At 35.8% G+C, this 27,717-nt stretch overlaps 1 protein-coding gene across 1 annotated transcript in view; it reads right to left on the bottom strand.

The window, feature by feature from the left end:
• LOC149087797 (formin-binding protein 1 homolog) overlaps positions 1–27,717 on the bottom strand; it is an 80,668-nt gene that overhangs the window by 38,072 nt on the left and 14,879 nt on the right. Inside the window, exons 2-3 of the mRNA XM_089231714.1 lie at positions 4,214–4,329; positions 3,434–3,484 (exon numbers count right to left, since the gene is read on the bottom strand). Coding sequence (XP_089087840.1) covers positions 3,434–3,484; positions 4,214–4,329 — 167 coding nt within the window. The remainder of the gene's footprint in view (positions 1–3,433; positions 3,485–4,213; positions 4,330–27,717) is intronic.

Genomic DNA, 27,717 nt, shown 5'->3' with positions numbered 1-27,717 from the left:
GTGTTTCTCAAGTGTGTATTGCCACCTTTTATCAGGGGCATTGCAACAAGCTGGAGATATTGATGTGTGTGTCTATTCACACTCTGAACTGTTTTTCCCCCTGAAAATATCTACCAAACTATTTTGGGGAGCTGCAGAGGAACAATAAATTGGGTGAGGGAGCCATAGGTGGCAAAAGTTTGAGAGCCACTGGTCTACTGTATTAGGAACAGACTACTACTACTTGACCATACAGGGTTCCCAGCAAAATCCGCTTGATAATTTCCCTGACTTTCCCTGACCAAATGCACGTACACTGTCACACGCATATATAATTCTAAACCATCTAATATCAGTAAATCAGTGATTCCCAACGTGGGCGTTAATGCCCCCTTGGGGGCGATGGAATGTTCCAGGGGGCGGTAGAAGCTACAGGTATAATATAGGATCCCATGGGTTAGATTGCGTTGGGGGCGATGGGTGAAAAAAATTTCTGAAGGGTGGTGATGGGCCAAAAAAGATTAGGAAACTATGCTCTAAATTATAGTCGACCTCCTACCCTGTATTTGTGGGGGTTACATTCTGGGGGTGGGGAAAATATGGGAAATTGCAAATAACTGAAACCATAGATTTTTTTGTTTATCTTGTTTATTGAACATCATGAGAAGAGCAGGGTAACGCAAAATTATAAGGAAATATAAACGAGGGTGCAGCGATTGATTGTTGGTGATGTTTTCTGAAAGAACATTGTAATTTCTGTTTGCCGTTTCTTCTTCATATCATCAAGTATGTTGGAGTATGTTGACAAGACTTCCTCTACCAATTTTTCTACATGTGAAGAACGTAATATAGAGGGGATCTATATCATGAAAATCATCTGGTGGTGAGCCACAGCAGCAACTGACTTACTTTCGCCAAGCACAGTCAATATATATAATTTTTTTTTTTTTTTGTATTTTCGGAGCATCATCAGTAGCACTAGACAAATGAGCCATCCTAAACAGGCACAACTCAAATTTTGTAAACAAAACATGTAAATGACGATTGCTGAGGAAAAAATCCAATAAAGGGAAAAAAACCACAAATACGGGAACCGCGAATACGGGGTGGGGCGACTGTATATCATTTCACGGTAATACACCATTGAAAAGCACATTACAGACAGATGCTAATATTTTGCCGCCACCACCACTCCTTACAAAATCAAACGGTGTATATGATCTTGTACACAACACTAGTTTCCTTGGAAATTTCACAGAGATAACTGAATTCGAATCATTCTTCAATATATAAAGGTTAAGGGCCCTTTCACACGGAGCAGATGTGGACGCAGGTCCGTAAGAAGTTTTAACAATTGGTATATACAGAGCATTTCAGACGATGTGGAATGCACCCGCACCTTTGAAGTGTTCATGTGGGTTCAGATGGCATCCGCATGTGTCAAAACCTACGTGCGGGCTCCACATCCGCACATACAAGTATCGTACATTAGGTTATTTGGAGCTATTCACACGACGCGGATCAAATTAGTCCACATCTTTGGCTACTTTTTCAAGATGATTTTGCATGGAATTTTTTAATTATTTGACATAAATATAAAAACACCATATGAAGGTCCCTGTGCATCAATAGGATGTACCCACATATATGTCTATCCCTCCATTTCCTTCTAAGATAAAAGAGATATAGTAACTTTAACTGCCTTTTGTCCATACTTTACAATTTTATATAATAAAACCTGCCAACAACGAACACTGACGGGACCAAAATTATAAGCCGTTCTGTAATTCATTGCGAATATAATTAACTGAATACTTTAATAACTTTTAAATTTAATTACAAATTTTCAATTTTTTCTATTTAAATTTTTAAAATTATTTTAAAAATATAAATATTTAAAATTGTTTTAAATATTTATTTATTTTTTATTTTTAAAACTAAATACTTTTATTAAACAACGTTATCCATGTACGGCGTTCACTCAGGGCTGGATTAACACGTTTGAAAGCCCTAAGCATTTGAATAGTTTTGGTGTGTGTGTGTCCCACCCCCAATACCTATATATATACGTTACATGATATTGAGTCTATAAACTTAAAAAGAAAATGTGACTAATCTAAGGATGGGATTTCACTCTAAAAGTTTTATGAAAGTTATTTTATAAAACTTGAAACAAAGCAACCAATAAATTTATTGGTTACATTCGAGAAAATGCAACCGATCAGCTTATTGGTTGCATTTGTAAAAGAATTATAAAATTTTTATAGTGTAATCCAGGCTTAACACAGAATTGTGATGTGAATATTTCTAAGCACAGACATTTTGAAAGTCTCCACCCCTCCCCCTCTTTCTACTTGCAAAGTCTTTGATATCTCCTGATTTTTTATTTTTATTTTTGGAACATCATTGGATGTGTTTTTGGAATTTTTTTTAATATTTTCTAAAAAGACAGATCTTAGATTTTTTTTTCAAAACCTTTTGAAAATATTTTGAGATATGTTCTCCCATTGATTAATTGTGACGATCAAACTGAAAAGGCATCTTTATGTTAAGATTAAACTATTAAGATTATTCTATGGGGCTCTTGATTAAACCAAAGAATAGCTCTAGGCTGCCTATGAGCACTGAATCAGGGGTGAAGGAGAAAAATAATTACAAAAATCGGGGGAAAAAAGTTTTTATGCACAAATTTCAAACTAAAGATTTTTTAGAACTTTAGTGCTCGTGTGAAAGGGCATGCGGATCTGGGATCTGGACCCACGTCCGCTCAGTGTTAAATGGGCCTAAAGGTTCTCTACCCACAGGCAGGAAGAAAAAACAAGAAAATAAAATGTTTTTTCAGAAGAAATAGAAAAGAAGTTAAGCGCTGGTATATTGGCTTTGCTTTCAACAATGGAAAAAGGAGGGTCCTTTAGATCCCTTCATCTATTTACTCAGAGGGCAGATTGTTTCTTGGCCAACATTGTAAAATCCCACTCTTCAACTGATAAGACATTTCTCTTAGTAGGGGATCTGGAGGAAAATGCTGATAAGGATTTTTTTTCCTCTCCCTGGGGATCTGAAAAATAATCTTCCATGGAAAAAAGTGAAGGTAAACCATTTGAATGTAGATTTATCCTCTGATTTTTTCCCCTTCAAATTTTCCCTGACTTTTGACAAATATTTCATATTTTCCCTGACCGTTTTCAGATTCTCTGACTTTCCCTGATTCTCCCTGACTTTCCAGGTTGCTGGGAACCTGCCATACATGCACCTAGTAAACATTCCTCTGGGAAATTTCTAATGAATTAAGAATTGGTACATGCTAGAAAGCGTGTTGGAAATGTATGTGTGTTCCAACATATTTATGTCATCAGAATTATGCTTGTTTCGCAATATTTTTTACATGATCATTAAGAACTTACTGCAAATTTAACTTACTATACTTTTTTTACTATTAAATAAAACAACTTACTGCATTTCATCCTCCTCTTTCTTTTTTAAGTTATACGTTTTTGTTAGCTTCCTGAAAAAAAAATGATAATGTCATAATAGAGAAAAATTAACAAAGCCATTTTAAATCTCGTATATATATAACTTCAGCAGTACACATTCTTCTTGAACAACACAGACCCAGAACAAAATTTTTCACTAGTTTCTAAGAATTTGAAAACATTTATAGCCATTCAATGGAGTGCATCAAGGCAGTTCCTAGGATTTTGTGCATGTTTGCCTTCCCCCCACCCCATAATTCTAAAATTTGATAATTTTCTAACAGTGTTCTTTGTTTCCACCCAAAACTGCTGCCTCGGCAGTTGCTCCCCCGCACTCCTTTCTAGTTCTGGCTCTAGAGTGCATCCATTAAAAATTTTGAATTTTTACTGAATGCAAATAAAACGAATAGTTGCCAACTGCTACAAAGTTTTACTATATGCTTTCAACTACGCAAAATTAATTGTAGTCATGATGCTTTGTCACTGGGCAGTTGTAATACAGGTTGGAAGAAAAAATAATTAAAATCAAAGGTAGATGAGAGGAAGTCTCTCAATTACAATACTATGAATCACTTAGGGATTATTTTGCAAAAGCTGATTAGGGAAGCTATGCACACTCACATCAAGTTTAATCATGTTTCCTGAATTATATTCAATTAATACAATTTTGAACAGGCGTTGATCATGAAAAAAAGAAGGTATGACATGTTGGATAAGTACGCATAATAGTTTATATATGAGCATCAGCTTATTTAGCGCACCTGAGTTTATTGGCATAGTCAGTTTCTATGGCACATCGGTCTTTCACAAACTGGCTGTACCTTTCCAAGAACTCTATACCTTTCAATGTGTGAGATGCCAATGTATCATATTGATCCTAAAAAAGATACAAAAATTTAAAATTAATAAATAAAAAAGAAATAACATTCATTGTAAAACAATGTAAAATTCTCTCAGCTATTTTGCGAAATCAGTTTAATTTTTTAAAGAAAAAGGCAGTTATGTGCCAGTTACATTTTTTTTCCTTTCTTCCACAATAACAATAACAAGAGACAAAAAAAAAGTTGAAAATATGTATGTTTTGCATCTACCTTTTGAAGGTGTAAAATTTTAGACTGATTTTCTAATCTTTAAAAAAAACGTGATGTAACACACACACGAAAAATCATAAATTTGAAGCAGCCATCATATATCACTCATAATTCAAAACTTGGTGTTTTCATTCATAATAGTGGGAGATGCATGGCTCCCGCAAGGATGGGGCTGACAGGGCCTGAGATAGGTAGGACTGAAAATCCACACATAACACTATATACGCACTCAGAGACTGTTAGGTACCTACAGGGTCGCAACTACGGGGGTGCAGGCAGGTCTGGTGCCCCGAGCGCCGAACCAGAGGGGACGTAGATTTCACCAATCAACCGCTCCTTCAGCATTACATGGGGGCGCCAAAATGCGCTCTTGCCCCGGCTGACCAAACATCTAGTTGCGGCCCTAGGTACCTACACACATACACAATTGCGGCACAACACAACTCAATCGCAGTGAATTGCCCATAGCGGTAGACCGGAGTCGCGTTCGGATTGAAAGAAAGAAAGAACCCCGGGATAATTAACATCATTTTTTGTTTTTTTCATGCTATAAATGCCTATAGAAGGGTCTGTGAGAAGTCAGGCTTGGAGGGGGGGGGGCTTTCTCCAAAATGTGGGGGTCATGAGGCGATGAACTTGATTAGCAGAGGGATCTTATTCATTGATGTAAGGAAAGGATCAGTCCCACGAGAGTGGACTAGGGGAACCTTGGTAAGATAATTAAAGTTAATAAACGTCTAAAGATAATAAAAGTCTCTGTTGAACATAAACCGCAAAAACCACAGCCGGCGTGAAGTAATCCGTACTTGTTCGGTTATTCACAAAGGAAGACACTCGTTCCGCTGCTTTTGTATTGAAAGCCATAAAAATTATTGCTTCCCCGAGGCTCGAGACGACCGCGGATCCTGACAAAGACTTTTATTATCTTTAACTTTAATTATCTTCTATTATGGTCCCCTAACGCACTCTCGTGGGACTGAGGCCGAACTCTAACTCAAAAAGTACATACACTCAAGAGATTTTTATTGCACAAAGCCCACGTGAATACATTCATCAGAGAGACCCGTTTATGTGAGAAAGCATCATTTTGAGGGTAGGAAGAATAACGCCAATAGCACCAAATAACTGCCAAATCATTTTTCCCTTCACGTAGGATGTAGTTAGGCCCGTCATTTGGGGGGATCGGGGGCACTGGCTTTTACAAAAACTTAAAAAATACAATAGAAATGGACAAAAAAGGCGAAATATACATTATATATATATACTGAGTATATCTTCTTTGCTCTCCGCCCCCGGAAAAGGTTGAAATGACAGGCCTGAGTATAGTTCAGATTTTCGATCACTTTACCTCTGTTTTATTATTATAAAAAGCTAATAGCAAATCTTCAAGAATCGATTTGCACATGTGTCCCAAAACCATCATAACTATGGAAGTGAGCTATATGGACGTGAATCAGTGCTATGCTTTAAACTCCATCCGGGAACATAGAAGTAGCCACAAAAACTACGGTCGAAAAAAAATCAAACCCCGCTTTCTTCCTCCAGGAAAATACAGACACAAGAAAAAGCACCATTTATTTTTATTTTCCCTCCTGCCTGAAATTTCCCATTCTTGTTGCATCTCACGAATCAGAAGGGGGGGGGGGGGGGAATGATGAGCACAAGCGATATAGACAGCCATAGAGCTCTATGAGTTCGTTTGCCAAACAGATGACGCGGAAGGACATGGAAGGCTATTATTAGACGGAAGGTGATGGCAGGGAAGAAGATTCATCTTTGGAACATAAATAAATACGTATTATTCTGTGAAAAAAACAGGAGAGGATCGTGGGGAAGAAAAAAAATGGCTCTTCATTTCCAGGAACAGGCAAATGTTCTTGATCAGCTACAGAAAATGCTCCTGATCTCTCCATTAATCGGTGAATAAGGCCATCCCTTATAAGTCGAGAATATTAACTACGAACCTACCTAGACGGAAGCTATCTCTGGACCACGATTCTTTGCATCTGCCTGAACTAGGAAATTCTAAACACGAAGTTCGGGGGGGGGGGGGGGACGACAACCTATTAAAATATTATTGATTCCACCTTTTGATTCGAAGTAACATCAAGATTCAGAATTCCTATGCGCCTAACTCACCGAGAAAATTTTATTTCACCTCAGGCGAATACGGCTCCAAATACGTGCACATTAAGCCTAAGCATGCATGTCAAGCAACTGGGATTTGAAATAAATAACGAAATCCCACTTAAACCCATTTTCGACCGCTCTTCCGATCCGTGGCCAAATTGCGCTATGTTTTATATATGATGACTAGCTATAATACATATATAAAGGGTTTTTCTTCAATGAGGCTTTTTGGATCACGTGATATCTCCCTCTTTCTTTGACGGACATACAAACCGTGTCTAAGGTAACCAATATGAGGACTTCTTGCGCGACTCATGAAAGAAACAAATCTAGATTTAAAGAAACGTAGAAATCAATGAATTAAAAGACAATACGGAGACATTAATTTTCATGATTGAGAGGATACAAATAAGAAGTTGAAATCAATGTTACTGCATGCATATCCAACTCAAAAGTAGGCTAATTACTTTAATTTTCTGGGCTTCGTATATCTGTAAGAGACCCCGATATTTCAAAAATCAAGAATTCAATACAATTTTAAAAATTATTGATGTGGCGGAAAACCTCACTAAATTTCCACATTTCTACAGTAAAATCGGCAATTTTAACACTGATTTCTATGGCGACCATCCTTTGCCTTACCCTAGAAGTGATGCTGATGATGGTGTCTAGTCAAAAAGCTCTCATTACAAGGAGGATTGAAAAAAGTGGTAAAAACCATTGTAAAGGCATATACACATCTGAAACGCATTGCTAGGGAAACCACGGTAACCAAAGTAAACGTTCCGAAAGTGATTATTGAGGCCCAAAAACCATTGTTGCCCGAGTTTTTTGCCCATTTGGGGCATTTGCCCTGCTCTGACGAAATTTTAAAGTGGCCTATCGTTCAAGTCGGGTCCCATTTGGTATATAAGCAAAATTTGGCGACGATCGATCTAAAATTGTAGATTTACATAGAAAATACACACACAGAAAATCAATTTTATATAGGCCAATATAATATAGATTGGTTACTTAAATAGCACATTTGAGAAGTTTCAGAAAATTTGACATTAATTTAGAATGTTTTCTTCGTAATTAATTTAAATTTCCAATTAATTAATTTAATTTAAATAATTAGTAATATAATTTCGGGAACCTCATGAACCATGTGACGAAAAATTTGGGAAAACCCTTTTTTCTACTATTTAAAAAAAATATTTCATGGTCAAGGGGGGGGGGGAAATAAATTCCAGATCAAAAAAATAATCAAGATGAAAAACATCCGAAAATTTTATTTCTAAAAAGTCCTGAAAAATCAAATTTCTTTGCAAACAAATTTTTAAAAATTTTAGGCACTCATTAGACCTAATTTCCAAAAGTTTTCATTTCATATAAAAATTTGAATGAAAATTACTTGGAAAAAGTTTTTAAACAAACGCAACGTCAGTCAAAAATAGGCCAAGTGCGACTTATGCGGACCCACAGATCATCAAAAACGAATCTAAAGGCAAAAATCTGGGTTACGAAATAGTAAATATTTTGCTGTAGATACAAAAAAGTATGACGGACAATTTCACAAGTACGTTTACTACATGAATATCCCAATATCGGTTTTGGATATGTGTTTAGAAAATTTTAAAACATCTTATATTGAGTGAAGAGAAGCTCATTACAGCTTTAAAAAAAAGATCGTACATGACAGTTAAAAGTTTTTTTAAGTTAAAAAAACTATATGAGGGTTAATAAATCAGATGGTTATATTTTTACACCCACGCCCAGATGGTTACAACTGCATAAACAGAGTGTGAAGAAAAGAAACATTATCTAACAAAATACAGTTTTCAACAGGAAACCTTTTCCCTATATTCGAAATGCTCATTAGTTGGAAAAACACGTAGAAAAGCTATATCAGGAAGAAAGAGGCAGAAAACGATGAAAGCCGGAGTTGACTGCACGATTCGTATGATGCTATCATACGAATCGTTTACACGTACAAGAGTCCTATTACTTGCAAATACAAATGGCCTTAATTTTTTTCCATTCGTTTTCGAGTCAAAACCAACAACTACCCAGTGAGAGTGGAGAAACACAGGGAAACTGTCATCGATGCATAAATTTTCTTTGAGAAAAAACTATTGTATGCAGTTCACCATTCTCGAAAATTCGACATTCTTCTCGAAAAATGTTCAATAAAATTGTGAGATTTCGAAATTTCAACAGCACAGATTCGTCGGAATCCACACTTTTTTTTGATATCGAATGACTCTTCTGCCGTTCGTTTACGACAAAAACCAGTTTTCTTCATTAATTTTGCCTTCAGACAGCGTGATGATGATGAGTAGGCAGTGTATTTCAAGGCGAAGGACATTTTTTCTTGTCATCAAACTTAAAACTGTTTGGTCACGGACTCTAAAGACTTAGCAATAACAAAGAATAGAAATATTTTTCCTTCAATCCTCCAACAAAAGTTCTTTCTACAACTGTCCCTTACTGGCGTTGAGAAGAGGGTGGAGAGAGAAAAGAGCATGACTTGAGCGAAATCCTTAAAACATACCGAGCACGTGCAAGCTGTCACTTAAACTTTAGTAGGACAACATTTTTTTCATTACTATTATTATTGCTTCATGGGATGGGTGGGGGAGGGGGTTCCCACTGCCACTTTGAAACAGCAGCGCAATAACATTTTTTCCCCTCCAAGTTCAAGTGGAAGCATATACACACATAGTTACGCCAGAGAAAGCGACTATGCAGTTGAGTGTATTCAGCATCATCCAGCCACACAAGCGCTCTCTCACTCTCAGGATGAATTTGAGAGCCAGCCACACGCCAGAGCGAAAAAAACACACATCGACCTTGACATCGCCTATTTCGTAGCTTTCAGAAGGAAGATGAAGGACATTGTTAAAATAATAATAAAATAAATAAAGGCTATTCATTCCCCGCCCCCCCAAAAAAAAAGGACCAAGACGCCTCCGTTTAAAGGCCGCTGCTCTTCCTAAAATGCCTTAATATTAATAATAAAGTAATAAGATAGAGCTGCCGCGTGGGTAGCTAGCCATTTAATTCAAGAACACAATAACGCTATCGTTCGTTGTTTCAATTGAATGACCACGCCTACCAAAAGCTGAACATTTTTTTTTTTTACAAAAGCTTAGTTATTTTATAAAATCATCGCTGTTTTTTTTCCTTCACTTTGTCATGCACCAACCAGCGATTATTATTTCGCTTCATTTGCACCACAAAATTTCGCATCACAACTGTCTGGTTTCAAACTACTATTAAATGACAAAAATGAGACAGAAAAGTAAAGCAAATTGAACACAGGCTCATTTGGTGACATCTATACTTTCTCTATAGCAGTGGTTCTCAACCTGGGGCTATATGGTCCCCTTGCGGTCCTGGGATATTCTAGGGGGGCCACGGAGGAAAATCAGAAGAAAGGTGATCCATGACACGTGGTGAAGGAAGTCAGAGAACTGTGAAGAGAAAAAAGCTTTAAAAGTGAAACATGGTTGAAAAATATTACTACTTTCAGAATTCCTCAGGTCCGTCCATAGAAATAGGGTCATCTTAACCCTTGGGTCTATGTGGCATGACCCGGGGTCTTCGTGTCTATAATGGAGGGATGGGGACTGCATTATATGGAATCTCATACCATGATTTTCATATGTAAGCTGTTACTTCCAGCTAAGTATTTAGGGCAGCCAGAGCAACGGTTGGTGTGTTATGAGGGTCGATTTATCATGCATGTTCGTTGGATCGTACCGTATTTTACGCAGACCGTTTTTTAACATATAATTTGACTCCTGGGAGAGATGATAATCCGCCATTTGAGTCCGTGCCTAGCCAGGATTCCAGAGATTGATCCGATTTATTAAAATTTCATTCATAATAAAAATATAGAAAGTATCTCAATCTTGGGTGGGGGGGGGGGGGGGGGGCACGAGAAAAAATGTGATCCATAGGGGGCCATGAGCTGAAAAAGGTTAAGAAACACTGCTCTATAGCACCGAATCATCAGCATACAGTAACTCCTCTTCACAAGAAACAGATATTTTTCCTACTCTTCACGTAGCATGTATCCCCTTGTGAAAACAGGAGCAATAAATCTTTTCACTTTGAAAATGGTTTGGATTCATTCTTCTGTTGGCGATTATTTTACAGTTGCTATCCTTTATGGCAGCAGCGGGCACGTTTGGAAGCGAACCAAAACAGAGGAAGAAAGGAACAAAAGTAACATTTGATGGAGGGCCATGTATACAGTTGGCAATTACAGACCGAACTGTGCCAGCATAAGCACACGAGAACGTTCGTTCGGCCAAAGAACTTTCTTTAAGTAAGGTCACAACGATAACTCTCCCAACGTGAACAGCACTCGGTATCGTCATCATTATTACTCTAGGAATTTCCTTTCCTCTCGGGATGGAAAAATGAAAAAACCCTCACTGTGTACAAACTCTTTCTCCGAGAAAGGAGTCCGTCTTCTTTTCAGAGAACACAATTTATATATTTCACTATGGGTAGGCCTACATGATTTGGTAGATCAACGTCCTGATATATATCATAGACATGACTAAATATACATGACACTCTTACTAAGGTCATCCAAGATAGGTTTAACAAGATCCGAGCGAAGTTTCACAAATTCAGGAAGCATCTTTAGCAAAGAAACACGGAAAGGAACATTAGCGAGGAACATCAACAATGTTCCTCGCGCACGCTGGAAATGCCTCCACACACTCCAAATCCCTTACATTGGTAAAAGTTGCTTTACCGTGCATAGAAAAAACAGGTCCATTCAGGTTGAAAAAAAAAATTGTAGTACGGGAACATTGTTCCTCACGTCACAAAAGTGAGGATATCTTCGAATATTATACAGCAAAATTTCGTATGTTGCATATTTTATGAATGAAGAGTGTCTTTGATTAGAGTCCTGTGTTCTGAACGATCAATATTTTTTTTTCAAAAAAATAGTACGAATCACACTGAAAATTTTGGTGCCTCTATTCTGTATCTATGAACGGTAGAAGTCGAGATGTAGTGGGAATCTTCTAATAATAAGGATGAGTATGAGTTAAGCGTAAATAGTTCCCTACAAATTTGCTGTATGGTGGAAATCTGAAATATCTTCGAATGTGTGAAACATATATACGTAAATTGTGCAAAAATTAATATAATTTTCTTGAAACTTTTCCATTTGCTTGTCTATAACAGCAGGGAATTCCAGCGGGATAATTATCTCAATATTGAATTTCTTACCATTTTGTCCTGAAAAATATAATATTATATAATATATTCTATTATGAAAGCGATAAAAGTTCACAAACTCGAGTGCAGCTATTTTCATTGGTTATTTTATGTAACTTTGTGTGCATAGGGGCCGTTCAAGTATTACGTAAGCAAATTTTTAGCCATTTTTGACCCCCCCCCCCCCTTGTCAGCAAAATATCGTCTTGAACGGCCCCATATGTGTGAAAATTTATAAGCTGAGATATATTCGAACAGGATCTAAGAAGAACAAAAAAAAAAAAAAACAATTAAATAACCAGGAAGATAACAGATCCAAATCAAAAGGTTTTTGTATTCATCATTTTTATATGACATGTGAAGGCATGGAGAAGTACATATTTTTGTCGACGGCTTTCTTGAATCCGAGCACGCAAAGTATGAAACTTCAAACACCTTCAATCAAAATAATTGTGGAAAAAAGTTTTTCGATCGGAATCCGTAAGATATTTTGAAGAGTTGTTTGAACACCGGAGATGACTCATCAAAGGTTCACGTTTCTTGTCAAAAGTTTCAATTTCTATTCGCTACCCAGATTCTTCCCCAGCTAATAAGTATCTAGAAGCAGCAGAGTATCAAATGAGTAAAACAATCTCTCTAAGTTTTTGAAAATGAACTTGTACAACACGAACCTGAAAGATTTGGCTTGTCGGAAAAAGAGGTGGGAAAGACAAATCTTTGTATCAGAAGCGTGTCCATTCTTCCAGCTGACAATAAGACACGTTTCTCTAGACTTTTCCCGAGAAACCCACCCAAGAAGAACCGAATTCTACTCTGACGGAAAAGATTGAGATGTTACAGAAATGTGGACAGAAAAAAAAAGGAAGTAGAATGTGTTAAAATATCACTAGAGAGTTTAATCTCAACCTTGGAGATCGCGGGAGAAAAATCCCATTTCAATGTGACCAGAAGAAGACGACAGACTATTTTCTATGGCTTTAATTTTTTTTTTGATGGAATTTTTTACCGCTTTGCAGATTGTCGGTAAAATCTGAAACCTCATCCGAAATGGTGTCTCACATTTCAATTGCGTCAGTGGCTCATCAACGTCTCATTTCATGACTCACCATTTTCAGAGATGAGCGACGCGATGGCCGCCTCAGTAAATCTGCTGAACACTTCAAATTTCTGTGGTAAAAATGTATTTAGAAAAAAAAAAGTGTCAAAAAACCGTTTCAATACACCTCGAAATTATAACACAGCTAACACAAGAACAAACTAAAATAGTAGGAAAGATGTTTCATCTCAAAGACCAAAAAAAAAGCTTCAAAACTAGAGTTCGCTTGCAATCGGATGTAAAAGTACTTTTATATATTCCAGAAAACTTTTTACTTTTTTATACGTAGGTTGTCATAGAAAAGGACATTTTTTGTCACTACTTTTCTCTATTCCGTGCAAATGATACAAGAAAGCCCCCCCCCCCGTCCTTCCCCTAATAAGAGCAAAAACACAATTAGCGATGAGAAAATAAACAGCAGATTGACTGCAGGGAGACCGAATCAAGAGAAGTATCATTTATGCATAAAATACAACCCGCCATTGTCCTCTGCACGTGGAGCATCACCTCATTATCATTATCGGTTTGGTAATCTATTGTTATCACTTTATCACTCCATTCGGGATTAGAAAGCTCTCGTGGCGTAGTTCGGCATATTGATACCTGATAAAAGGCTTCTTCGTGCAAAGGTCGATCTAAATCTGAACGGTCGAGTTGCCATGCCCCGTATGTGACGAAATTAGATGACAATTAAAATAAATAAATTACTACACAATTTTCACGTAACGGGTTAGAAAAAGAATACGGAAATAAAAAATAACACGTTCTTCAATCAAACTCTTCCCACATCAACCTGATGCTCGTGTCAAGCAGTGCTTAAGATGCTTATAGTAGGCACTGACGAACGACTACAGAAGTTTTTTTTTTTCGCGTGAGTGGTACTTTAAAAATGGTGTTCACACATTTTAAGCGACGGTGTTTACAGAATAAAACGTTTGTCTTGTCCTACTGTAATTTCTCTTGCTGTGATTATCCAATGAAATCCCTTATAAATTCATTTCTGATAACACGATAGCATTGGAACAATTTTAATATTCCCTTTAATGTAATCATTATCCTTATACAGAGTTTCGTACAGAATGACATAAAATTATTGGGCGATTACCCAGGCAAGTCCATCCTCGGATGGATCGAGCAAGATCGCCGAATCTCAATAGTAAAAAAATAAGTTATTTATGACGACAAACACAAATCGAGATTTACTGGAAGAGTGGATTCCAGAGTTCCGTGTACAATCAGTTTCACCCACGAACACTCGATTATCCGTCATTTTTTTCCCTCTGCCTGTGCAACAATATTGTGTCCATTCCACGAATAGTTGAGAAACGTGAACACACAGACGCCGAATAAGAAATAAAAGAAAAATCGAACCATTTAAGTGTTGCATCAAACCAGGCTTGAACCGAAAACACTCAAGCATGAGAATTTCAGTGATTTATCTCAAGTTGTAAGAAAAAAGGGAGTTGTAAAAAAAAATAAGATTCCTCATACAGAGCCCTGAACATTTCTTTTGTAATTTTTATTTTGTGCGTTCAAGCACACGACGCACATATTTTTTAGTCGTCTTCTTGTTTATCAAGGGCAGGATTCATAAGAAAATGCGGCTGGGGAAAAAGTATTCAACGAAATGAAGTATCTAGTAGCTGAGCAACGTGGAACAAATCAGTGTAGATATTCGATCATTGATCATTTTTGTCGCACCACGGTCATTTTCTGCACACGAGGGCTAATTAGACCGGGACCTACAATTTATTGCCGATTCCGAACGGCAGGCTTGTTTTTTTATACTCATCGAGAGATTGGTGCGCTAACCCCTCGATGGAGGACTCCCTGCGGTAGCAATTTTTTGCTGTGGTCAAGTCGCCGTTTTTTGTTGTACCCCTGTGTCAGGAAATTTTTCTGACAAGGACGAACCGGGTATCGAACTCGCGACACCTCTGCACATCCTTTGGTATTTCAGGCGAGTATTTTATCGACCGGGCTACCGCGCCCGTGGAGATTCGAGGGAGGACAGAATGAAGATTCTTGAACGCAACTTGTATGGGATATCTAACGGATATCTTGCATGGGAAAGTGATTATTCGCGAAAACAAAATGCACTACAATCGCCCAGCACTCTTCGGCGTTCCAGTGAGCACCAAGGTGCTCGTGAGAAACAGGATGAAGATGATAGGTACAGCTAAAGCAGTACAAAGGGTATTACAGCCACATCGCCCAAATAACAGTTACGACCGCCTAGATCAGTGGCTCTCAACCGGTAGTACTGGGATACTTCAAGGGGGCCACGGGAGAAAATGGAGAAAGGGGCCCATGACCGGTGGTTTGAAGGGCTGAAGAGAGCTGAGAAGGAAAATTAAGGTGTGAAGAAATAAAGCTTTTATATTAGTGACTATACACTTACAGAATCCAACAAAACCACCCATAAAACCAGGGCTGTCTTAGAGCATGGACCCACCCGAACCTCACCACCTACATTTTGCGGCAAGTTCCCTATGATGGGGTTTTTCTCAAGCCCCGGACTAGATATTTCACGTACTCCCCCTCCCTCTCTAGATTAAATTTATAGAGTGAAAAAACAAAAAGATGATAGAAAACCATTTCAGGCCCCGGGCTACAGTTCTGTCAGTCCCACTCTTATGAGAGGTCATGCGCGGGGTCTCATGTCCATAAGTGACCTCACCTCACGATATTTTGTATAGTACAATAAATTTTGAAAATATGTAGGCTGTTTATTTCCGGCTAAGTATGGGACTACCATATAGCATCACTTTCCCTAGGGGGCCCATGATGTTCAGACGGTCCTGAATAGAACTCGGACTAGCGGGGAGCTCAATAAATTCTAGGCCAGTGGTCTGGAGGCCAATCTTATTTGCAAAATTTTTGTTCAGTATAAATTCACTGAAAAAACCAATTCAATACGTATAAAGGATCTTGCTTTTAGATGAGAGTCGAAGACTCTGGGCAAGACGGGGGGAGCCACGAGAAAAAAAATATGGTTCAAAGGATGCCACGGCAAAAAAAAAGTTAAGAAACGCTGGCCTAGATTATGCTAAGGAAGTCGTGTAACAGTACGCTGGGGAACGATCGGTCCATAGAAGTTACTTATGCAGCGATAAAATGCTGATCATGATACAGCATCTGATTGAGAGTCTTCAAATCTCTTGTAAAATTTAGGGGGGAGAAAAAATTTGCGAATATTTTATGGTAGTCTACAGTTTCAAGGGTGGCCACCGTGCAGTCGTATGGGCATCGTGCTGAAATCTCATCCGGAGGATCCAGGTCAAACCCCGTTAATGGCACAGTGCTGGTCCGCTGAAGCTGGTTTTCTGCGGTTTCCCAGCTTCGAGGCGAGAATGTGAGCCAGTCTCCCATTTGAAAAAGTCTCTCCGCAGAGAGCAGGCAGACCTACAACACCGATACTAACATAACATGAAAATTCAAACATTTCCATCTTTACTTCAGAAAATAGAAGACAGATGGCAGCATGATCACGAAACAAGCGCAATTCGACAACATAAACTCAGAACACACATTCCGGCATGTGCTGATTCGTTAGGGCCCTTTCACACGGAGCGGATGCGGGTCCGGAAGAAGTTTTAACAATTGGAATATACTGCGCCTTTCAGACGAGCCGAAAAATCTCCGCACCTAGGAAATGTTCATGCGGGTCCGGACGTCGTCCGCATGTGTCAAAACCTAAGGCCCCTTTCACACGGAGCGGATGCGGAAGCGGGTCCGCAGACCCTTTCACACGAGCACTGAAGATGCGGGTGTTTCGCCCGCATCTTTAGGTTGAAATTCGTGCATAAAAACTATTTTTCCGCAATTTTTGTAACTGTTTTTCTCCTTCACCCCTGATTCAGTGCCCATATGCAGCCTAGAGGTATTCTTTGGTGGTTTAGTCTAGAGCCACATAGAATATGGGAATAAAGATGTCTTCATTCCGATCCTCACAAGTAGTCGATGGGAGAAAATGTCTTCAAATATTTTCAAAAGATTTTGAAAACAAATCTGTCTTTCCGGAAAAATATGAAAGAAAAATTCCAAAAACATCCAATGTTCGAAAAATCCAATCCAAAAACATCAAAAACTAATATGTTCCTAAAAAAAAAATTCAGGAGATATCAAAGAATTTGCAAGTAGGAAAAAAGGGGAGGGGTGGGGACGTTCAAAATGTCTGTGCTTAGAAATATTCACGTCACAATTCTGTCTTAGGCCGGGATTACAGTATAAAAGTTAGTTTATAAAACTTGAAAAATGCAACCGATAGGCCGATCAGTTAAGTTCGCTCGAATGTAACAGATGTGTTTATTGATTACATTTTTCAAGTTTTATAGTGTAATACCAGCCTTAGGCCGGGATTACACTATAAAAGTTTTGTAAAAGCTCTTTGATAAAACGTGAAAAATTCAACCAATATTATCTTATTGGTTGAATTTTTTGAATGCAAAATGTGTGTGCGTGTGTGTGTGTGTGTGTGCACCGGTTGCATTTTCTGGAATGCAACCGATGCGCCTATTGGTTGAATTTTTCAACTTTCATAAAAGTTCTTTTATAAAACTTTATAGTATAATCCCGGCCGGATTACACTATAAAAATTTTATAACAATTATTTAAAAAAAAGCAACTAATAAATTTATCGGTTGCATTAGAGCAAATGCAACCGATAAATTTATTAGTTGCTTTTTTCAAGTTTTATAAAATAACTTTCATAAACCTTTTATAGTGAAATCCCATCCTTAGATTAGTCACTTCTGAAATATAAAATTTCATTTTTTAAGTTTATAGACTGAATATCGAGTAAAATAAACTTGTAGGTATCGGGGGAACCACCAAAAATATTCCAGTGCTAGGGTCTTCAAACGACTTAATCCGGCCCTGAGTGAACACCGTACATTGATAACGTTGTTTAATAAAAGTATTTTTTTTAAAGTTTAAAAAAATTAACAGATTAAAAATTTAAAAAAATAACAAATATTTAAAATAATATTTCAGATATTTTTAAATAATTTTAAAAATTTAAAAAGAAAAAAATTAAAATTTTTAAATTAAATTTAAAAGTTATTAAAGTATGTAGTCAATTAAATATTCATAATGAACAGAACGGCTTATAATTTTTGTTCCGTCAGTGGCCGTTGTTGGCAGGTTTTATTGTATAAAATTGTAAAGTATGGACAAAAGGCAGTTAAAGTTGCTATATCTCAATCTCAGAACGAAACAAAGGGATAGACGTATGTAGGTACATTATATTAATGAGCAGGGACCATCATATGGTGTTTTATGATGGTCATTTTATCATTATGGCAAATAATTAAAAAAAAATCCGTGAAAAATCACCTTCAAAAAGTACCCAAAGATGCGGACGAATTCGCTCCGCATCCGCATCGTCTGAATAGCTCCGAATAAACCTATTGTCAAAACTTCTATGTGCGGATGCGGAGCCCGCACTTAGGCCCCTTTCACACGGAGCGGATGCGGGTCCGCATACCCTTTCACACGGAGCGGATGCGGATGCGGGTCCGCATACCCTTTCACACGAGCACTGAAGATGCGGGTGTTTCGCCCGCATCTTTAGGTTGAAATTCGTGCATAAAAACTATTTTTTCGCAATTTTTGTAACTGTTTTTCTCCTTCACCCCTGATTCAGTGCCCATAGGCAGCCTAGAGGTATTCTTTGGTGGTTTAGTCTAGAGCCACATAGAATATGGGAATAAAGATGTCTTAATTCCGATCCTCACAAGTAGTCGATGGGAGAAAATGTCTTCAAATATTTTCAAAGCATTTTGAAAAAAAAATCCGTCTTTCCGGAAAAATATGAAAGAAAAATTCCAAAAACATCCAATGTTCGAAAAATCCAATCCAAAAACATCCAAAACTAATATGTTCCTAAAAAAAATTCAGGAGATATCAAAGAATTTGCAAGTAGAAAAAAAGGGGAGGGGTGAGAACGTTCAAAATGTCTGTGCTTAGAAATATTCACATCACAATTCTGTCTTAGGCCGGGATTACAGTATAAAAGTTTTATAAAAGTTAGTTTATAAAACTTGAAAAATGCAACCGATAGGCCGATCAGTTAAGTTCGCTCGAATGTAACAGATGTGTTTATTGGTTACATTTTTCAAGTTTTATAGTGTAATACCAGCCTTAGGCCGGGATTACACTATAAAAGTTTTGTAAAATCTCTTTGATAAAACGTGAAAAATTCAACCAATATTATCTTATTGGTTGAATTTTTTGAATGCAAAATGTGTGTGTGTGTGTGCACCGGTTGCATTTTCTTGAATGCAACCGATGCGCTTATTGGTTGAATTTTTCAACTTTCATAAAAGTTCTTTTATAAAACTTTATAGTATAATCCCGGCCGGATTACACTATAAAAATTTTATAACAATTATTTAAAAAAAAGCAACTAATAAATTTATCGGTTGCATTAGAGCAAATGCAACCGATAAATTTATTAGTTGCTTTTTTCAAGTTTTATAAAAATACTTTCATAAACCTTTTATAGTGAAATCCCATCCTTAGATTAGTCATTTCTGAAATATAAAATTTCATTTTTTAAGTTTATAGCCTGAATATTGAGTAAAATAAACTTGTAGGTATCGGGGGAACCACCAAAAATATTCAAGTGCTAGGGTCTTCAAACGACTTAATCCGTTCCTGAGTGAACACCGTACGTGGATAACGTTGTTTAATAAAAGTATTTTTTTTTAAGTTTGAAAAAATTAAAAGATTAAAAATTTAAAAAAATAACAAATATTTGAAATAATATTTCAGATATTTTTAAATAATTTTAAAAATTTAAAAAGAAAAAAATTAAATTTTTTTAAATTAAATTTAAAAGTTATTAAAGTATTTAGTCAATTAAATATTCGTAATGAACAGAACGGCTTATAATTTTGGTCCCGTCAGTGGCCGTTGTTGGCAGGTTTTATTATATAAAATTGTGAAATATGGACAAAAGGCAGTAAAGTTGCTATATCTCAATCTCAGAAGGAAACGAAGGGATACACGTATGTAGGTACATTATATTAATGAGCAGGGACCATCATATGGTGTTTTTAAGGGTATTTATGGCAAATAATTAAAAAAATTCCGTGCAAAATCACCTTCAAAAAGTAGCCAAAGATGCGGACGAATTCGCTCCGCATCCGCATCGTCTGATTAGCTCCGAAGAAACCTATTGTCAAAACTTCTATGTGCGGATGCGGAGCCCGCACTTAGGTTTTGACACATGCGGACGACGTCCGGACCCGCATGAACATTTCCTAGGTGCGGAGATTTTTCGGCTCGTCTGAAAGGCGCAGTATATTCCAATTGTTAAAACTTCTTCCGGACCCGCATCCGCATCCGCGTCCGCATCCGCTCCGTGTGAAAGGGCCCTAAGTGCGGGCTCCGCATCCGCACATAGAAGTTTTGACAATAGGTTTATTCGGGGCTGTTCAGACGATGCGGATGCGGAGCGAATTCGTCCGCATCTTTGGCTACTTTTTGAAGGTGATTTTTCACGGAATTTTTTTAATTATTTGCCATAAATACCCTTAAAAACACCATATGATGGTCCCTGCTCATTAACATAATGTACCTACATACGTCTATCCCTCCGTTTCCTTCTGAGATTGAGACATAGCAACTTTAACTGCCTTTTGTCCATATTTCACAATTTTATACAATAAAACCTGTCAACAACGGCCACTGACGGGACCAAAATGATAAGCCGTTCTGTTCATTACGAACATTTAATTGACTAAATACTTTAATAACTTTTTAATTTAATTTAAAAATTTTAATTTTTTTCTTTTTAAATTTTTAAAATTATTTAAAAAATTATAAATATCTGAAATATTATTTTAAATATTTATTATTTTTTTAAATTTTTAATCTTTTAATTTTTTTAAACTTAAAAGAAAAATACTTTTATTAAACAACGTTATCCACGTACGGTGTTCACTCAGGGCCGGATTAAGACGTTTGAAGACCCTAGCGCTTGAATATTTTTGGTGGTTCCCCCGATACCTACAAGTTTATTTTACTCAATATTCAGTCTATAAACTTAAAAAATGAAATTTTATATTTCAGAAGTGAGACTAATCTAAGGATGGGATTTCACTATAAAAGGTTTATGAAAGTTATTTTATAAAACTTGAAAAAAAGCAACTAATAAATTTATCGGTTGCATTTGCTCTAATGCAACCGATGCAAATGCAACCGATAAATTTATTAGTTGCTTTTTTTTAAATAATTGCTATAAAATTTTTATAGTGTAATCCGGCCGGAATTATACTATAAAGTTTTATAAAAGAACTTTTATGAAAGTTGAAAAATTCAACCAATAGGCGCATCGGTTGCATTCAAGAAAATGCAACCGGTGCACACACGCACACACATTTTGCATTCAAAAAATTCAACCAATAAGATAATATTGGTTGAATTTTTCACGTTTTATCAAAGAGCTTTTACAAAACTTTTATAGTGTAATCCCGGCCTAAGGCTGGTATTACACTATAAAACTTGTAACCAATAAACATATCTGTTACATTCGAGCGAACTTAAAAAATGCAACCGATAGGCCGATCAGTTAAGTTTTATAAACTAACTTTTATAAAACTTTTATACTGTAATCCCGGCCTAAGACAGAATTGTGATGTGAATATTTCTAAGCACAGACATTTTGAACGTCCCCACCCCTCCCCTTTTTTTCTACTTGCAAATTCTTTGATATCTCCTGAATTTTTTTTTTAGGAACATATTAGTTTTGGATGTTTTTGGATTGGATTTTTCGAACATTGGATGTTTTTGGAATTTTTCTTCCATATTATTCCGGAAAGACAGATTTGTTTCAAAATCTTTGAAAATATTTGAAGACATTTTCTCCCATCGACTACTTGTGAGGATCGGAATTAAGACATCTTTATTCCCATATTCTATGTGGCTCTAGACTAAACCTCCAAAGAATACCTCTAGGCTGCCTATGGGCACTGAATCAGGGGTGAAGGAGAAAAACAGTTACAAAAATTGCGAAAAAATAGTTTTTATGCACGAATTTCAACCTAAAGATGCGGGCGAAACACCCGCATCTTCAGTGCTCGTGTGAAAGGGTATGCGGACCCGCTTCCGCACCCGCTCCGTGTGAAAGGGGCCTTAGAAATTCCGTAGATTCATGTACGGTTAAGTAGTAGTTTAAGGGGTGTCCCAAAACTCAGCCGAAAGAAGAAAAAAACGCTGTGCGTGTCACGCTTTTCAACGGGTCGAATAAAATAACGTATGAGATATTGCTCAGTGTATTAATTTACAAACCGAGTTTGTCCAAATTATCCCATAAGCAACAGCAAACAAACTTCAGGCGGACATATGCATCGTACATAGTGTGCGAGAATACAAATCATCTTTTCATGGGGGTCACAGATGCGTCAGCATATTCGTTTTGTACACTGTAGTTTCACGCGAATATTCCAAGGAATTTCATCTTTAATTAAAAGTAGTGCAAATCTATTTCCTCCTATCAAGAGGGACAATGACAATTTAGTACAGGTATTCCTTCATGAGAACACTACGAGGAGAAGAAAAACGAGGAAAGGGGAGCGGTGATCCACACGCGTGGATATTGAGGAAATAAAAACTGCGACAACAGCTGCGACGATACTGACAGGAATAAAAAAGAACGAATAATAATGAACGCATGTTGTCGAGTTTTGCACTATATAAGACATAGGAAAATGTCTATCACAAAATCAGAGCCTGGATCAAATTCGATAAATACAAATTATTTATGCAAACTAGCAAATCTCAAAAAATAAATAAACTGAGCATAAACGGCAAGCGAATAGAGTTCAAGGAATTTTTTTTTCAATTTCACACACTTTATTATTCAAAAGTAAAAAACACACACAAATACGGAAGAAACAAACAAAAAAAAAAAAAAACCAAGGAGCTAAATTGCTCTCTTACTGGCTATCACAACTTCAAATGAGAAAAAAAAATGCAGGCAAGAAGAAAGCAAAAATAAAAATATTTACATCAATGTTATAAGTCGATAACAGTATATATTTATGTATAATTTTAAACAGTAAATCATGGTGGCAGGCAGGCATGTGGTGAAAAAATTCTAATATTGATAGAGAAATAGGATGTGTTTAACTCTATGTGTGTCAATGTGCAAAGGAGAAAGGGGGAGGCAAAGGTATAGTAGGAAGTTATGCAAGAAATTAAAAAAAAATCTATATTACTGATTGAAAACAGATACAATTTAAATTTTTTTTGAACGTTGGAAATGAAGTGTCGTTGTTAAGGAGTTGAATAGGAGAGTTATAGAACTTGGGAACGAGGTAGGAAAAGTGTTTTTGACCAATCGTTTTTTTGGTACTAGAGACAAAATAAGTTCTGTTTTTTCTTGCAGATGAACGAAAGGTATACAAAGGTAGAGTATGCTGGTTTTTCATAAGTATAAAGCATTAATTTAAATAAATATAGGTAGCGCAGTGGAAGAATATTCAGGGAACGAAAAAGGTCATAGGAAGGTGAACTGTAATTGTTTGTCATCAACCTAATAATTTTTTTATGCAGAATAATCAAGGGACTTAGGTTAGTGATGTAATCACTACCCCAAGCAGTTAAGCCATATAGTTGCGAATGAAAAAAAAAAGGAGTAATATAGTACCAAAAGAAAAGAAGAATTTACATAATATTTGAGATAAACGACCCTGTACAACAAGTAGCGAAGTTTATTACGAAGTTTTTATACATGGGAATTCCATTTTAAGTTTGAATCTACATGTATGCTAAGGTGTTTAATCGAGTTTACTTGTTCCAGAATATTACAATTACAATCATTAAGAGAACAGTTGGGATTATGGAAAATAAGATTAATGTTAAATTGAGGGTTATTCAGTAAAGAAAAATTCATGAACTTCGTTTTTGAAACATTAACAGTTAAATTGTTAGCTAAAAAACAGTGACGCACTTTTAATAGGTCTTGGTTTATTATATTAGTCAATGTTTGATAGTCTTTAGCAGTATATATTATGGCTGTATCATCAGCGAAAGTTACTATCTTGCTAGAAATTTTATTGATAAAAAAAGAAATAATAGGGGGACCGAGAACAGATCCCTGGGAGCCGCCGTTGATAATTTTCATTAAATTGCCATGGTTATCTCGGCATCGAGCACATTTGTATCTGTTGCTAAGGTATGATTGTAGGAGCTCAAGAGGAAGACCTCTGATACCACAAAAATTGGGTTTTTCAATCAAGATTCTGTTAGAAACGATGTCGAAAGTTTTTTTATATCAAGAAATATATTGCAACAGTTTTGTATGATTTATCAATATTAGTATAAACATTAGCAGTGAAATCTAAGGGAGCTCTTTCAGTGTTTTTATTAGGGAGAAATCCATGTTGCTTGGAAGAGAAGTAGTTTGATTTATGTAAAAAAGCGGCAAGTCTTGATTTTATAATTGTTTCAAATATTTTAGAAACAGAATTGAGAATTGAGATAGGACTGTACTTGTTGAGGTCATTGGAATCACCAGATTTATAAATCGGAATAACTGATGCAATTTTCAAACTATCAGGGAAAATACCGTTCGCAATGCATGAATTAATCAATCGGATTTGACATTGTGAGAATCGTACTATCAGGAAGCATTTTTAAAATAGGCGACTTAAGGATACCAGAGGAAGCATAATTAGGTAATTTTCGAATATATTGAAGGATTTCATTTATATCAGCCGGAGAGAAAAAAAATAGTTTGGATTGTGAGAGTGAAAATGTGTTGTGAATTCATTTGATGTGTTACTATTTAAACCAGAAATATTTACAAAATGAAAGTTACATTTATCAGCTAAGAGAGATAGATTTGGTTCTGATGGTAGCCCTGATTGTTTTTCATTAGATCCGGATAATTTATTAATAAATTTCCATTTCTTATCTAGGGTATTGCATCTATTAAATTGTTGAGAATAATAATTTTGTTTAGCAATTTTTTAATTTTTGATTTAACATGTGAACCAGTACTTTTGTAGGCAGTTGAAATCAAATTATCAAATGGAAATCTTTTAGTTTTTGAGTACAACTTTTGTTTTATTTTGATCAATTCATGGAAATCTTTTTAGTAAACCATTAATTATATATTTTTCGTGTATTAACAGTGAGACTAGCAATTGTTTCGAGTTTTAGAACGAATTCATCAAATGCCTTGTCTGGATCATTTGTAGAAAAATTAAAATTATGGTTAGAAAGGTAGGAAGAAATTGCAGTATAATCGATGTTTCACCAACTTTTGTGTATTAACAGCAGTCATCGATCTAGTAGATGAAAATATTAACTTGCAAATTATAGGATAATGGTCACTTAAATCAGTAGTAAATATAGATGATTGAATGTTAGAAATACTATTAAATTTGCGAATAAAAATGTGATCTAAACGTGATTGACAAATAGGCCTGGTCACATCGTTGATTAGTGGTGTTAATCCATGACAAGAGAGCAAGCATATCCATATAATAACAATAATCATTCGAATCAGAAAGTAAAATATCAATATCGATGTCACCAATAAAAATAACTTTTTTAGATTTTATGCATTTTAAAATTGCATTCAATTCATCAAAAAAACAGTTTACCGAATGAGAGTGAAATCTATATAAACAGAGTAAAGTAGTTTGTAATGTGGTTAGAGATAAGGCAATTATTTCAGCAGTCTGCATAGTTAGCGAGTCAAGATTTACAAAAGGGCAGGATTTATTAGTATAAGCAAAAATACCTCCAGATTGATTATAATCACAAGAAATTAAATTGAAATCTGGTATTTTGTAAAAATCAACTTAGTGAGTATAAACCCATACTTCTGTCAGAACAAGAACATCTATTTTGTTAATAACTAAAATAAACTACCTAAATCTAAGATAGATAAGAGTGAATCGAAATTAGACCTGACACTACGTATGTTGAAATGTACAATATTTAAATTTTGATAAGATCGATTTTTGATTGGAAATAGATGATGTATTTAAAAAATTTTCAAAATCCTCCAGGGTATAAAGTGTGAAATGATATATTTCAAAATTAACAAACACATCAAAAAGAAAAATTTCGAGTTAAACATACCTCGGAGGATTGAAAATGTATATATCATGAATTTAATTATGGTGTAAGTTAACAGGTTTTTATGGGATATTCTGAGTTTGATTATTGTATACAAAATAGCAGGCTGATTGTTAGGAATAAATATCAGTAAATTAGAAACAAAAATAAATGCATGACAAGACCCCGATGATTGAAAATTATTACCAAAATCATATATTGAGCTCATTATAGCAAATTTCTGATCAAATCGATTTGATATAGGTCAACATTGACATCTCATGAGGAGAAGTTTTATAATATACAGTTAAACCTCCCAACAACGGCCACTAACGGCACCTTGAAAATGTGGCCGTTATTGGGAATGACCGTTTTATTTCTGGGAAAAAAAGCAACTAAAATTTTCGATCCATGTAACATGTAAAATGATAGCCCGTTCTGTAATTGATTACGATAATTATATAATTGGTTATATTATAAAACATTATTATATTGACAATGTAGTATTATAATAATTGATCAATCGACAAGGGCTTACAAAAAAGTACTTGGGAACCGCTGAACTAGACCATACATGCTCAACCCATGAAGCGCGGAACAAATGTGATGTGACCCTCGGAGTAGTCTGATCTGACCCTCGTTCTCAAACCTAATTTTGTAAGAATGAACTTAGCGGCACATTCTCAGATCATATCAGTGACCCGCAGCACATTTGCAGATCACTTGAGTGAACTGGGGAGCTGTTCCAGATAGAGATGTAAAATTCTCGAGAATAATCTTTAGGAGAATATTCTCTAGTAGGACTACTATTATAAATAACTTGAGAATATTCTTATAAGTTCTTGATGAGAATATTCTTATAAGTTCTTGATGAGAATATTCTTATAAGTTCTTGATGAGAATATTCTTATAAGTTCTTGATGAGAATATTCTTATAAGTTCTTGATGAGAATATTCTTATAAGTTCCTGATGAGAATATTCTTATAAGTTCTTGATGAGAATATTCTCCTGTTATTTATAATATAGTTACATATAATATCCTTGAATATTCTCTGGAAGGACTACTTTCATAAATTACTGGGGAATATTCTTATAGAAAATAATAAAAATTATTCTGAAGTTATTAATAATATAGTCCTTCCAGAGAATATTCTCGAATATTGTCCTCGATGAGAATATTCTTCAGTTACTGAAATCTATCCGGAGAGTATTATCAAGAATATATGTAATAACATGTATTATAATAAATAACTTGAGAATAATTATTATTTTCGATAAGAATATTCTCTAGTGATTTATAATAGTAATAGTCCTTTGAGAGAATATTCTCTGCCCCTGTCTCTCTTCTCATTAAGATGGAAATATTGAAGTTTGTAGACCACAATATTGAAGTTTGAAAGCAAGAAAATTAAACCAACAGGGCTGAATTGCACAACTTTTAAAGAAATGTGAGTGATACAGATTTTAAGTGTATGTGCATTGACGAAAACAACAGTTCTGTATCTTAGAATGAAGGTGATTATATAAGAATAGTTTCCTTTATCAATCAACTTTGGTTTAATTTCTCTTGTGTTATGAACTTATTTCTGAAAATTTATCTAATTTTAAAATAATTTTTTAAGGTTTAATCTTAAATTT

This window comes from Pholcus phalangioides, unplaced genomic scaffold (genome assembly GCF_987345545.1).
Source record: "Pholcus phalangioides strain wild (caught in Gottingen) unplaced genomic scaffold, Ppha-v1.0 ptg000004l_1, whole genome shotgun sequence".
Taxonomy (NCBI): Eukaryota; Metazoa; Arthropoda; class Arachnida; order Araneae; family Pholcidae; genus Pholcus; species Pholcus phalangioides.
This window is presented reverse-complemented; position numbering and strand designations above follow the sequence as displayed.